The sequence below is a fragment of the Vipera ursinii genome (assembly GCF_947247035.1).
Source record: "Vipera ursinii genome assembly, chromosome: Z".
Classification (NCBI taxonomy): Eukaryota; Metazoa; Chordata; class Lepidosauria; order Squamata; family Viperidae; genus Vipera; species Vipera ursinii.
This window is the reverse complement of record NC_139517.1, coordinates 52,537,097-52,551,937: the sequence shown is the minus strand read 5'-3', so window position 1 is coordinate 52,551,937 and position 14,841 is coordinate 52,537,097. Positions and strand designations below refer to the sequence as shown.

The 14,841-nt window shown below is 43.8% G+C and overlaps 1 protein-coding gene across 1 annotated transcript in view; it reads right to left on the bottom strand.

The window, feature by feature from the left end:
* Positions 1-14,841, bottom strand: part of MOCOS (molybdenum cofactor sulfurase) — a gene marked incomplete at its 5' end in the record, with an annotated part of 117,389 nt that overhangs the window by 13,603 nt on the left and 88,945 nt on the right. The window contains 2 exons of the mRNA XM_083377081.1: positions 5,935-6,040; positions 6,496-6,620. Of these exons, the coding sequence (XP_083233207.1) occupies positions 5,935-6,040; positions 6,496-6,620 (231 nt within the window). The remainder of the gene's footprint in view (positions 1-5,934; positions 6,041-6,495; positions 6,621-14,841) is intronic.

The following is a 14,841-nucleotide window of genomic DNA, read 5'->3' as shown; positions in this document are numbered from 1 at the left end:
GCCGCATCTGGCCCCTGGGCCTTGTGTTTACTGCTAGGCCCATCCAGGTGCTTAGGAAACTCTTTGCAATGCACAGGCTACCAGACATCGTAGTGTCCAACAACAGGGGCTCAATTCACTGCAGCAGAATTTCAGGCTTTCCTGAGGGCAAACCTCATTAGGCATGCAACATCGGCTCCATTTCACCCATCTAGTAATAGGCCAGCTGAACGAATGGTGCACACCACAAAAGAATCACTGAGGTGCATAGTGACTGGGGACTGGCACCACAGACTGGCCGACTTTTTGCTCTGGCAACATTCCACACCATGCACGACAATAGGCAAAAGCCCAGCAGAGTTGCGCTGGGGGAGGTGACTAATCACAAAACTGGACAGGTTGCAGCCAGACAGGGTGGCAGCAGAGGCCTCTTGCCCAAGACCCCCGAGGGGGTTGCAAGTGGGTGACGGGGTGTGGGCCTGGAACTATGGGCATGGGAACACCAGGTTTCCGAGCGTTACACCGGCCCTGGGCTCATGGTAGGGGCGGGGGAGTGGCGGTAGTTATCAGGGAGACCTTATGTCCGCGGGAGACCACCGTCCCTCAGATAGTCGGGTGTGAGTCTCTCTTTTTGAGGTTTGGTTCGGGGGCGCAGTTGGGCTTGCTGCTGGTGTACATTTCGCCTAGTCACACAGCGGCAGCCCTGCCTGAGCTACTCGATGTCCTCTCCGGTTTGGTGATTGAGTTCCCCAAACTTTTAGTTTTGGGTGACTTCAATCTACCATCCCTGGGAGGGTCATCTGAGTTGGCTCGGGAGTTCATGGCTTCCATGACGGCCATGGACCTGACGCAGGTAATTTCTGAACCAACTCATGAGGGAGGCCACACCCTGGACCTAGTTTTTTTATCTGGACGATGGTTGGATGATCTTGGTGGGGGCTCTCCATTTATTATGCCCCTGTCATGGACGGATCATCACCTCCGGCGGCTGGTCTTCCGTTTTACCACCCCCCGCCGTGGGGATACGGAACCAATTAGATGGTACCGCCCCAGGCGCTTAATGGACCCCGATGGGTTCCAGGCAGCGCTGGGATCCCCACCTGCTTCCGTTGCTCACAACTCGGCGGATGCCTTAGTGGAAGCCTGGGAAAGGGCGGCCACTGAGGCACTGGACCGAGTTGTACCCTTGCGGCCCCTGACCCGGTGCAGATCCCAACGAGCTCCATGGTTTTCCGCGGAGCTCCGGGAGATGAAGCGTCGGAAACGGGGCCTAGAGAGCTGCTGGAGGTCCAGCCGATCCGAATCCGACCGATTGCGGTTAAGAACCTATATTAGGTCTTATCTCACTGCGATGAAGGTGGCGAGGTGTAATTACTTCTCCACCCTCATCGCGTCCGCAGATAATCGCCCGGCCGCCCTGTTTAGGGTGACTCGCTCACTTCTTAATCAGGAGGTGAGGGGGGATCCCTTACAGGGTCGTGCCGAGGAGTTTGGTCAGCATCTGTCGGACAAAATCGCTCGGATTCGGACCGGTTTGGACTCCAGCTGGGCAGAGTCTGACGATCAGGACACGGGCGGTCTTGTCAATGTTATCTGGGAGGAGTTTGATTCTGTGACCCCTGATGAAGTGGACAGGATTATGAGGAGGCTGAGCTCCACCACATGTTTATTGGACCCGTGCCCTTCCTGGCTGGTTTATGCAGCTAGGGAGAGGACACGAGGCTGGTTCCAGGCGGTGATATCTGCTTCTTTGAGTGAGGGTAATTTCCCCACCGTCTTGAAGGAGGCGGTGGTGAGACCCCTCCTCAAGAAGCCTGCCTTGGACCCAGCTGTGTTGAACAACTTTCGTCCAGTCTCCAACCTTCGCTTCCTTGCGAAGGTTGTTGAGAGTGTGGTGGCGCATCAGCTCCCTCTGGTCCTGGATGAAGCGGATTATCTGGACCCGTACCAATCGGGTTTCAGGCCCGGGTACAGCACGGAGACGGCATTGGTCGCTCTGGTGAATGATCTCTGGAGGGCCCGGGATAGGGGATGTTCCTCTGTCCTAGTCCTATTAGACCTCTCAGCGGCTTTCGATACCATCGACCATGGTATCCTGCTGCGGCGTCTCAGGGGATTGGGAGTGGGAGGCACAGTTTTTCGGTGGTTCTCCTCCTATCTCCTGGGACGTTCGCAGTCGGTGTTGGCAGGGGGGCAGAGATCGGCCCCTAGGTCTCTCGTTTGTGGAGTTCCTCAGGGGTCGGTTCTCTCGCCTCTCCTGTTCAACATCTACATGAAACCGCTGGGTGAGATCATTCGTGGTTTTGGAGTTGGGTATCATCAATATGCTGATGATACCCAACTTTTTATTTCTACCCCAAACCACCCCAGTGATGCCCTCGCTGTGATGTCCCGTTGCCTGGAGGCGGTTCGGGTCTGGATGGGGAGGAACAGACTTCAACTCAACCTGGACAAGACTGAGTGGCTGTACATTCCGGCATCCCGGGACATTCAAAATGTTCCATCCCTTTCTATGGGGGGTGAGCTGTTGCCCCCCGTGGATAGGGCTCGCAACTTGGGAGTCCTCCTAGATTCACAACTTACCTTGGAAGATCATGTAGCAGCTGTGACTAGGGGGGCTTTCGCCCAGGTTCGCCTGGTGCGCCAGTTGCGGCCCTATCTGGACCGGGATGCCCTGTGTACGGTCACTCATGCGCTCGTGACCTCTCGCCTTGACTACTGTAATGCTCTCTACATGGGGCTTCCCTTGAAGACCACTCGGAGGCTCCAACTGGTACAGAATGCGGCCGCGAGAGTTGTCTTGGGAGTTTCCCGGTACTCCCATGTTACACCTTTGCTCCGCGAGCTACATTGGTTACCAGTTGTCTTCCGGGTGAGGTTCAAGGTCTTAGTGATGGTTTTCAAGTCCCTACATGGCATGGGTCCGGAATACCTCGGGGACCACCTGCTGCCGGCGTCAACTCCCCTCCGCCCTGTGCGTTCCCACAGAGAGGGCCTCCTCAGGGTGCCTCCAGTCAGAGAATGCCGGCTGGTGGCCCCCAGGGGGAGGGCCTTCTCTGTGGGCGCCCCGGCTTTGTGGAATCAACTGCCGGTGGAGCTCCGGATGGCACCGGATCTCAGCTCCTTCCGGCGCGGGTTAAAGACCCACCTGTTTGAACAAGCTGGCCTGGCCTGATGGGGAGTTAATTTGGGTTTTAAATATTTGTATATTTTATTGTTTTATCTTGGGCATTAATTTAATTCTATTTTAACTTTTGTAGTTTTGTATTTTTATCATATGCCCTGTTCACCGCCCTGAGTCCCTTGGGAGAAGGGCGGTATAAAAATTTAATAAAAACTAAACTAAACTAAACTAAAAACTTGTGGGTGCCAGGGAAAATCACCAAAATGTCGGGCCCTCTCTCATACGAAGTGGGCCTAGAGGGCGGGTGAGTCGTTCATCACCATATCGATCAGCTTAGGAAATGTTTTCCAGAATGGTCACAAAGCGAGGACTTCATCCCAGGTCCCATCCAGACCTCAAACCGGCAGCCAGGCCAATAAATCCATATGCTCTGAGGTCCCAAGCAGTCAGAGCAACGGGCAGGTGGTTATAGAGGGGCAAAGCCCGGGAGTGCAGCATGGGGCCCCTGATGGAGAAAGTCAACCAGAACACTACAGCCACTGTGCTAACTCTGCAGAAGGATTAGACTCTGGGGTGCGCCGACCTGGAATGGCCAGCCAGAGAATTCCGAGTCAGCCAGACTCGCTTGAACTTATGGACCCTTGTCTACCCAGCCTGGTGGGCAAGCTGGTAGACCGGGGAATGCCCGGGTCTCCCAAGTGTTCCACGAGGGTTGACAGGCCTCCTGCATATTTACAAGATTTTGTTCCAAAATAACTGAGCTATAATGTTGTATGTGTCATTGAATTGCTGCTAGCCAGGAGAGCCTCTGTATTAGCAAACAGAAAAAGGTGTACTTTTGCATACTTCTCTTTGTATCTCTGTAAAACTTGTAATTGCTGTAATCATTCCTTTTGTTGTTATAATGTGTGTACATTCTAGGCGGGAGGGATGTAATGTATTGGGTTTTGTCTTACTAAAGAGTATCACATGGGATTAATAGCTGGAAGGTTGTTTAAGCAGGGAAGCTGGCTAACGGCTCCCAGCTCCTCAGACAACCCATCTCCAGCGCCACCATTGGCTGCCTCTAGGGCAGCAATAGGTTGCTTTAAAACTATTGGCCACCACCTAGAGGCCAAGGTATAAATAGCTGCATTTGTAGCACTGTTTCTCAGTTCAGTTCCTATAAGCAAATAAAGAATGATTCTTGCTGAACTCACTCGCCTCAAGCAATGAACCCAGTATATAACAGTCCCAATCTTCAAAAAGAGGGAAACTGGACCCAGGAAACTACAGACCAATCAGCTTAATATAAATATCTGGGAAAATCCTAGAAAGAAAATCAAGCAGCAGTTTTGTAACCACCTAATAATAAATGAGGTGATTACTAGCAGTCAGCATGGTTTTGTTAAAAACAGATCATTCAAATAAACCTTATTGCCTTCTTTAATAAAGTGACTGTATCAGTGGACCAAGGAAATGCTATGGATATACTGTAGTATACTTAGACTTCAGTAAGGCATTTGATAAAGTAGATCACAACCTAGTTTTTGGTAAAGTAGAACAATGTGGGATAGAAAGGACCACCACCAGACAGATTTTCAGTTGGCTGACCAACTGCACTTAGCATGTAGTCCTCAGTGGAACTAAATCTATGGGGAAGGAAGGATGCAATGAAATACCTCAAGGTTCTGTGTTGGGCTTAGTACTCTTCAATATCTTCATAAATGATCTAGGTAAGGAGACAGAAGGGGAGTTAATAAAATTTGTGGATGACACCAAGCTGGGGGAATTGCCAACACTCTGGAAGATAGATTCAAGATTCAGAAGAATACTGACAGACTTGAACATTGGGTCTATCCAACGATGAAGTTTGGTGATAAGAAAAATAAAGTCCTGCACTTAGGCAGAAAAAACAGATGCACAGGTATAGGATAGGCAGTATATAGCTCAACAATAGTGCCTATTAGACAGATCTAGGTGCCCAGATGAGCCACCTCTTAAGTACCTATGAGTCACCAGTGTGCTACATCTCCCAAATATTTGATGCGGTCCTAGGCTGCATCAACAGAGGGATAGCATCAACATCACAGGAAGTGATACTACTACTCTATACTGCACTTATTAGGTTACATTTGGAATAATGCATCTAGTTCAGGCCATCACTATATAAAAAAGATCCTGTGGTCCTAGAAGAGCAACTAATATGATGAGGAGCCTGGAGGCTAAATTATACAATGAATGGCTAAGGAAACTAGAGGTATTTAGCCTAACAAGGGATGCCTTAGGGGAGGTCTAATAGCCACCTTCTAAATTTGAAGGGGTGTCACAGGGAAGACAGGATCGATTTATTCTCCATAACACCTAAGGGTAGGACAAGAAACAGTGGGTGAAAACTCATCAGAGGGAGAACCAATCTGGAAATAAGAAGGAATTCCCTGAGAGTGAGAATGATTAATCAATGGAACAGCTTGTATCCTGGAGTTGTGAATGTTCTATCACTGGAGGTTTTCAAGAAAAGATTGGACAATGATGGTATAAGGATTCTTGTCTTCCACTCCTATGAAAACAAGCTATAATGCAGGAATGCCAAGGTGCCTAGAGGAGGGCAAATGATGAAAGCAATGTGACAGTATTGTAATGCAAATTCCTCCCTTTTTGTATTTGTCAGTCTTTAAAGGGGCTTTATTGTGATACAAGCTGTTTTTATGTTGATAAAAATGTCAGATCCCACAGACTCTGCATGGTTGAATTAAGTATCTTGGACCAAAATATCTTGGTTATTAAAATGGCATAAAATGCACAAGGCAAAGAAATTAGCTTTTTTATTTTTTAGAAAACCGAGTACTTACCTTGCAGTAACCTGTTCTCTCAGTTGTAAAATACTTGTCATATTTATCAGGAGATACTGTGCTTCATTTACTAAGGAAAGTGAAGGAACTGCAGCTAGAGTCTCTTCTAAAATACAAACAGTATAAAGTGTTATCAGAAATAGTGAAAATAAAAAATCTATTTTCTACTACAGGGCTTCTAGTTACTAAACTCAAATAGTGAAACATAAATATTGCTTCTATTTAAATATTCTCTATTTGAAGCCATCTATTAAATACATTTTCACCTTCGGTACGTCTATGTTCAGTTCCATTATACATAATACCACAATTGAGTCACAATTTGCAAATAGGGCAGCCTTTCATTAATTGGAAACATTTTGCTTACATAATATGCTGTACATTAATACTGAGGTAAATTAAAAACATTAAAGTAAATTGCTCCTAAGTATATTTTAGAAATCCTAAAAATATGTCCATATATTATTATGGTGATTGGATTTTTATTTATAACTCATTATCTAGCTCTAATGTCTTTAATATTTGCAATATTATTCTCTAATAAATATACAAAATAATTACCTTTTTTATTCTTCTTAGAAGAATTTCTTTTGAAGTTTGAACTCTGTCTAATCAGGCGACACTGTCGACCGAGAAACTTTGTAAACCAATCAGCTAGTCTCTCCCCACAATCATATGTCTGTACTCTTTAATAAACAAAAGTATAAGAAATATGAGAATCCAAAGTCTACTTTGGCTGTAAAACTAATGTAATTATAATATATAATTTAATATTCATTTATTGCTACTCAGAATTTTGCTATAGCTGTTATAGCTATTCTGCATTCAGATGCAAAAATTCTTTCAGGAGATCTATACTTCTTCTTTGAGGTTTCGACTCCTGGTGACCACCTGGACTATTCACTGCAATTTTCTTGGTAAGATTTCAGAAGTGGTTTGTCCTTGCCTCAGTTCTAGGGAAGTCCCAAACACTCAGCTGCGTTTATACCAGCGGGGAACTAGAACTCACAGTCTCCCACTTTCTAGCCTGATACACTAACTACTACACCCAACTGGCTCAACTCTATCGGAAGGTTAAAACTAGTTTTATTGAGATTGACTATAACAGAATCATGTGAATCGTGTTATGCTGTTCCTCTTCCTGCTAACGTATAATTCAGTGAATAAGCTATCTAAGTCACTTCCAAATATTATCTGTCTTTTGTGGACTTAAAATATTTTTTACCCCTTGTCACCTTAACAATCGATCCTGCATTTCTCTGAAAAGGTTATTTTCCTTGTTATCTATAGTCTTATAGGTGCTGTAATTATTTTCCTTTAATTCTTGTTTTCTCAGTTCAATCTGCATCTGTAAATTCTCCAGTTATAAACCACAATTGAGGCCCAAATTTTCATTGCTAAAGCAGTTTTAAGTGGGTTTTGTCCTAGTTTAAGTCCTTTCTTGCCACAGTTGAATCATTGCAGTTTTTTAATTAGTAACATGGTTTTCTTATTGACTTTTCTTGTAAAGAAAGTTGCAAAAGTAACCTGGAAACTTGTAATCTTTGAAGTATGACCATAATGAGGTTCAGAATTTCTGCTGCTAAGCAAGGCAATTGTTAAAGAGTATTGCACCCAATATTACCTCTTTTTTGCCATGGTTGTTAGGTGAATCATTGCCATTAAGTGAATCATTCAGTCATTAAGGAAATCTGGCTTCCCCCATTGACTTTACTTGTTGGAAGCCAGCTGGGAAGGTTTTACATGGCAATCACATGACCCCTTGGACACTGCAATCTTTATAAATACAGGCCAGTTGCCAAACAGCTGAATTTTGATCACATGACCATGGGGATGCTGCAATGGTTAATTTTCACTTAATGTGAAAAATAGTCACATGTCACTTTTTTGTAATATAATTTATTGGTTTTTTTTTTAACATAAATCACTTAATAATTGGTGAACAGTATGTTGTCTGGGTTTACATTTTTAAAACAATCACTAACAATTGATTTCTATAATCTGTAATCGACAGAATGATTTTAGTTGAATTCCTCTTTTCCCCAAACAATTCTTGTTGTTTTGATAGATAACACATACACACACACACACACACACACACACACACAAACATATATATATATATATATATATATATATATATATATATATATATATATATATATATATATATATGTATGTATGTATGTATATATATGTATATATATATATACATACAGTCAGGTCCAGAAATATTGGGACATCGACACAATTCTAACATCTTTGACTCTATACACCACCACAATGGATTTGGAATGAAACAAACACAATGTGCTTTAACTGCAGACTGTCAGCTTTAATTTGAGGGTATTTACATCCAACTCAGGTGAACGGTGTAGGAATTACAACAGCTGGCATATGTGCCTCCCACTTGGACCAATAGTAATGGGACAATTGGCTTCTCAGCTGTTCCATGGCCAGGTATATGATATTCCCTCATTACCCCAATTACAATATGCAGATAAAAGGCCCAGAGTTCATTTCAAGTGTGCTATTTGCATTTGGAATCTGTTGCTGTCAACTCTCAAGATGAGATCCAAAGAGCTGTCACTATCAGTGAAGCAAGCCATCATTAGGCTGAAGAAACAAAACAAACCCATCAGAGAGATAGCAAGAACATTAGGCGTGGCCAATACAACTGTTTGGAACATTCTCAAAAAGAAGGAACGCACCGGTGAGCTCAGCAACACCAAAAGACCCGGGAGACCACGGAAAACAACTGTGGTGGATGACTGAAGAATTCTTTCCCTGGTGAAGAAAACACCCTTCACAACAGTTGGCCAGATCAAGAACACTCTCCAGGAGGTAGGTGTATGTTTGTCAAAGTCAACAATCAAGAGAAGACTTCACCAGAGTGAATACAGAGGGTTCACCACAAGATGTAAACCTTTGGTGAGTCTCAAAAACAGGAAGGCCAGATTAGAGTTTGCCAAACGACATCTAAAAAAGCCTTCACAGTTCTGGAACAACATCCTATGGACAGATGAGACCAAGATCAACTTGTACCAGAGTGATGGGAAGAGAAGAGTATGGAGAAGGAAAGGAACTGCTCATGATCCTAAGCATACCACCTCATCAGTGAAGCGTGGTGGTAGTGTCATGGCGTGGGCATGTATGGCTGCCAATGGAACTGGTTCTCTTCTATCTATTGATGATGTGACTGCTGACAAAAGCAGCAGGATGAAGTCTGATGTGTTTCGGGCAATATTATCTGCTCACATTCAGCCAAATGCTGCAGAACTCATTGGACGGCGCTTCACAGTGCAGATGGACAATGACCCAAAGCATACTGCAAAAGCAACCAAAGAGTTTATGAAGGGACAGAAGTGGAATGTTATGCAATGGGCAAGTCAATCACCTGACCTGAATCCCATTGAGCATGCACTTCACTTGCTGAAGACAAAACTGAAGGGAAAATGCCCCAAGAACAAGCAGGAACTGAAGATAGTTGCAGTAGAGGCCTGGCAGAGCATCACCAGGGATGAAACCCAGCGTCTGGTGATGTCTATGCGTTCCAGACTTCAGGCTGTGATTGTCTGCAAAGGATTTGCAACCAAGTATTAAAAAGGGAAAGTTTGATTTATGATTATTATTCTGTCCCATTACTATTGGTCCCTTACCAAGTGGGAGGCACATATGCTAACTGTTGCAATTCCTACACCGTTCACCTGAGTTGGATGTAAATACCCTCACATTAAAGCTGACAGTCTGCAGTTAAAGCACATTGTGTTTGTTTCATTCCAAATCCATTGTGGTGGTGTATAGAGCCAAAGATGTTAGAATTGTGTTGATGTCCCAATATTTCTGGACCTGACTGTATACATATATATATACACACACACACACATATATATACATATATATATACACATATATACACACACACACACACACACACACACACACACACACACACACACACATATATATATATATATATATATATATATATACATACATATATATATATATATACATACATATATACATATACATATACACACACACACACACACACACACACACACACACACACACACATATATATATATATATATATATATATATATATATATATATATATATATACATATATATATATACATACACACACACACACACATATATATACATACACACACACACACACATTCCATTCTTTTCTGTCCAATCATTCTGGTTGCCTTATCATAGATCCTGTTACAGTCCTTATTTAAATTTGTTTCTCCCACAAAATTCTAAGTATTTTACTGATTAAGATTTTCTCAAAAATTACATTTAAAAATTTAAGTCTATTTTTTCCATATGAACCATCTCAGCACTTTTACATTTCTTAAGGAACAGACAAAACAGTAAAAACAGAAAAGAAAGGAGAGCAAGAGTAAAGAAACATAAAAATAACATACTACTTGAAATATATATCCCTCCTAAACTAATATATGTTTCCAAGATTTCTTATTCTTTTTAACCATAATTAAAATGTTTAATCTAAATATTCCATTTAGTATATCTAGTTCTCTAGTCCTTTAACTCTTATTCAAAACATTTTTATCTATTATAATTTTCTTAAATTCAATCACATTTAAATATCTAAAATATTTCCTTTATCTTTTTTTTACAAATTTTATTGAATATACAATTAAAAACAAAAGTGGACATGTTACAACTTCCCTGGCTTCAACATTGCTGTTAGTATTACCTTATATAAAGAAAAAAAATGAAAAGAAAAAAAAAGAAAAAAGTTACATTGTAACAAAATGTGCATATAACATCAATGAATTTTCTAGTGAACATTTCATTCGTCTACAATGTGATTAAGTATCTTTCAAGTCTATCCTGTAAAAGGTTTCTAAACTATCAACTAATCAGTCAGTATTCATCCCAGCATTTCTCCTTAACTCTAGCCATTTGTACACATTGTTCCAAATTTCATAATAATCCGTTTCAGTTTTGTTTTTGATCTCTAATGTTAACCTATCCATTTCAGCGCAGGATAGGATTTTGCTTATTAATTCTTCTTCAGTAGGGGTTTCTTTCCTTTTCCATTTTTGAGCATAAGCCAATTTTGCTGCAGTCAAAATATGCAGTACTAAATATAAAGATCCTTTGCTGAATTTATCATTAATAATCCCTAGTAGGAAGGCTTCAGGGTTTAGTTCAATTTTTTGTGATGTTATCTCTTCAAGCCAATTTTTTATCAGGTGCCAAACGTTTTGAGCTTTTAGACATTCCCACCACATGCGATAATAGGTCCCTGGTAACTTACATTTCCAGCATGTCAGTGAAGTTTTTTATCCATTTTTGCTAGCCTTGTGGGGGAAAGGTGCCACCTATAAAACATCTTGTATAAATTTTCTTTATAGGTGGTGACTACCGTTAGCCTCCTGTTCCTGTCCCATAGTGATTGTCAATTGTCTAGAATGGTATAGCCAACATTTTTGCTCCAAATTAGCATTGTATCTTTAACTTATTCTTCTAACACGTCTTGTTCTAATAAATATTGATATATCTTTTTTATCATTTTGTCTTCTGTTCCTAATAGGATTTTATCTAATTCTGTATGCTCTAATTTTATCCTGGGTTCTTTTTTATCTTTTCTGTATCGTGTCTGTATTTGCAAGTAAGCCTACCATTCCTGCTCTATACCATCTTCTAATAGTGTTTTCCTTGTTTTTAGCTCTCCACTCTTATCTAGAATATCTTTATATGTAATTATTCTTCCTAAGTTCATGAATTTTGGGTGCATAAATATCTCCAATGTTGATATCCAGTTGGGAATTTCTATATAATTGAATTTTTAAATTTTAGTCCACACCTCTATTAGTGCCCATCTAATGTAGTGTTTCTGAAAGTACTGATATGCCTTGTGTTTCCCGTCCCACAGTATTGCATGCCACCCTATCTGCATGTTGTGGCCTTCTAATGCTAACAATTTTCTGTCCCTTAGATTTATCCAGTCCTTTATCCACACAGATGCTGCCACCTAATATTTTTCCCAATTCAGGAGGCCAAGCCCTCCTCTTTCCTTTGCATTCTGTAATAATTTAAATTTAATTCTTGGTTTTCTCCCTTGCCAGATAAATTTGGATGTAATTTTATTTAGGTTTTGGAAGAAATCTTTGCCTAATTTAATTGGTACGTATTAGAATAAAAAGAATAGTTTAGGGAGTATATTCATCTTGATTGTCACTATTCTCCACATGAAGGAGAGCTGCAAGTTTTTCCATCTATCTAGGTCTACTGTGATTGGGTCTATTAATTTATTGTAATTTTCTCTTTTAAGTGTGATGCATCTTGCTGACACTTGGATCCCCAGGTACCTTACCCTTTTAGATATTTGAATATTATTTGTTTCCACTAGCTCAGTTTCTTCTAATTTGGACATGTTTTTAACTAGCATTTTGGTTTTGTCTTTGTTGATCTACAACCCCGCTACATCTCTGTAATTTTCCAGAACCTGTATTAGTCTTGTTCCAGACTCTAGGGGCTCTTCTAAAATAAAAACTAAGTCGTCTGCGTAGGCCTGTAGTTTGTTTGTTTGTTTGTTTGTTTGTTTGTTTGTTTGTTTGTTTATTTATTTATTTATTTATTTATTTATTTAATTTATATACCGCCCTTCTCTCAAGAGACTCAGGGCGGTTAACAGGGCAATACGTAAAAGACAGATACAAAAGTTAAAATTATTAAAACATGATTAAACAATGCCCATAGTACAAATTTAAAATTAAAGTCGTAATAACAAACCCACCCCGTCCCATCAGGCCAGGCCCGCTTCCTTAAAGAGATGGGTTTTAAGGTCGCGCCGGAAGGAGCGGAGGTCGGGCGCCATCCGGAGCTCTACCGGAAGATGGTTCCATAAGTCCGGTGCACCCACAGAGAACGCTCTCCCCCTGGGGGCCACCAGTCGGCATTCTTTGACAGGCGGCACCCTGAGGAGGCCCTCTCTGTGGGAGCGTACTGGGCGGAGGGAAGTTGACGCCGGCTGCAGGTGCTCCCCAAGGTATTCTGGACCCATGCCATGGAGGGCTTTGTAGGTCATTACCAACACCTTGAACCTCACCCGGAAGACAACTGGCAACCAATGCAGCTCGCGGAGCAAAGGTGTAACACGGGAGTATCGGGAGACCCCCGACACAACTCTCGCGGCTGCATTCTGTGCCAGTTGGAGCCTCCGAGTGGTCTTCAAGGGTAGCCCCATGTAGAGAGCGTTGCAGTAATCAAGACGAGAGGTCACGAGCGCATGAGTGACCGTGCACAAGGCATCCCGGTCTAGATAGGGCCGCAACTGGCGCACCAGGCGAACCTGGGCGAACGCCCCCCTAGTTACAGCTACAATATGGTCTTCTAAAGAGAGCTGTGAATCTAGGAGGACTCCCAAGTTGCGAGCCCTATCTACAGGAGGTAATGACTCACCCCCCATAATGAGGGGTGGGATATCCTGAATATCCCGGGATGCCGGTACGCACAGCCACTCCGTCTTGTCAGGGTTGAGACGAAGCCTGTTCCTCCCCATCCAGACCCGGACCGCCTCCAGGCACCGGGACATCACGTCGAGGGCATCACTGGGGTGGTTTGGGGTCGAAATGAAAAGTTGGGTATCATCAGCATACTGATGATACCCAACTCCAAAACCACGAATGATCTCACCCAGCGGTTTCATGTAGATGTTGAACAGAAGGGGCAAGAGGACCGACCCCTGAGGGACTCCACAAGCGAGAGGCCTCGCGGTCGACCTCTGCCCCCCCGCCAACACCGACTGCGAACGTCCCAGGAGATAGGAGGAGAACCACTGAAGAACCGTGCCTCCCACTCCCAATCCCCTGAGACGCCGCAGCAAGATACCATGGTCGATGGTATCGAAAGCCGCTGAGAGGTCTAATAGGACTAGAACACAGGAGTATCCTCTGTCCCGAGCCCTCCAGAGATCATTCACCAGCGCGACCAATGCCGTCTCCGTGCTGTACCCAGGCCTGAAGCCCGATTGGTACGGGTCTAGATAATCCACTTCATCCAGGACCAGAGGGAGCTGGTGCGCCACCACACTCTCAACAACCTTCGCAAGGAAGCGAAGGTTGGAGACAGGACGAAAGTTATTCAAAACAGCCGGATCCAAGGTAGGCTTCTTGAGGAGAGGTCTCACCACCGCCTCTTTCAAGGCGGCGGGAAAACTACCCTCACTCAAAGAAGCAGCTATAACCGCTTGGAACCAGCCTCGTGTCCCCTCCCGGGCTGCATAAACCAGCCAGGAAGGGCACGGGTCCAATAAACATGTGGTGGAGCTCAGCCTCCCCATGATCCTGTCCACTTCCTCCGGAGTCACAGGATCGAACTCCTCCCAGATGACATCGACAAGATCGCTCGTGTCCTGATCGTCCGATACTGCCCAGTCGGAGTCCAAACCGGTCCGAATCCGAGCGATTTTGTCCGACAGATGTTGACTAAATTCCTCGGCACGCCCCTGCAAGGGATCCCCACTAACCTCCTGGTTGAGGAGGGAGCGGGTCACCCTAAACAGGGCGGCCGGGCGATTATCTGCGGACGCGATGAGGGCAGCGAAGTAGTTAGATCTCGCTACCCTCATCGCAGCGAGATAAGACCTAATATGGGTTCTTAGTCGCAATCGGTCGGATTCAGATCGGGTGGACCTCCAGATGCTCTCTAGGCCCCGTCTCCGACGCTTCATCTCCCGGAGCTCCGCAGAAAACCATGGAGCCCATTGGGATCTGCGCCGGGTCAGGGGCCGCAAGGGTACAACTCGGTCAAGTGCCTCCGTGGCCGTCCTTTCCCAGGCCTCCACTAAGGCATCCGCCGAGCTGTGAGCTGGGGGGGCAGGTGGGGCCCCCAGCGCTGCCTGAAACCTCTCAGGGT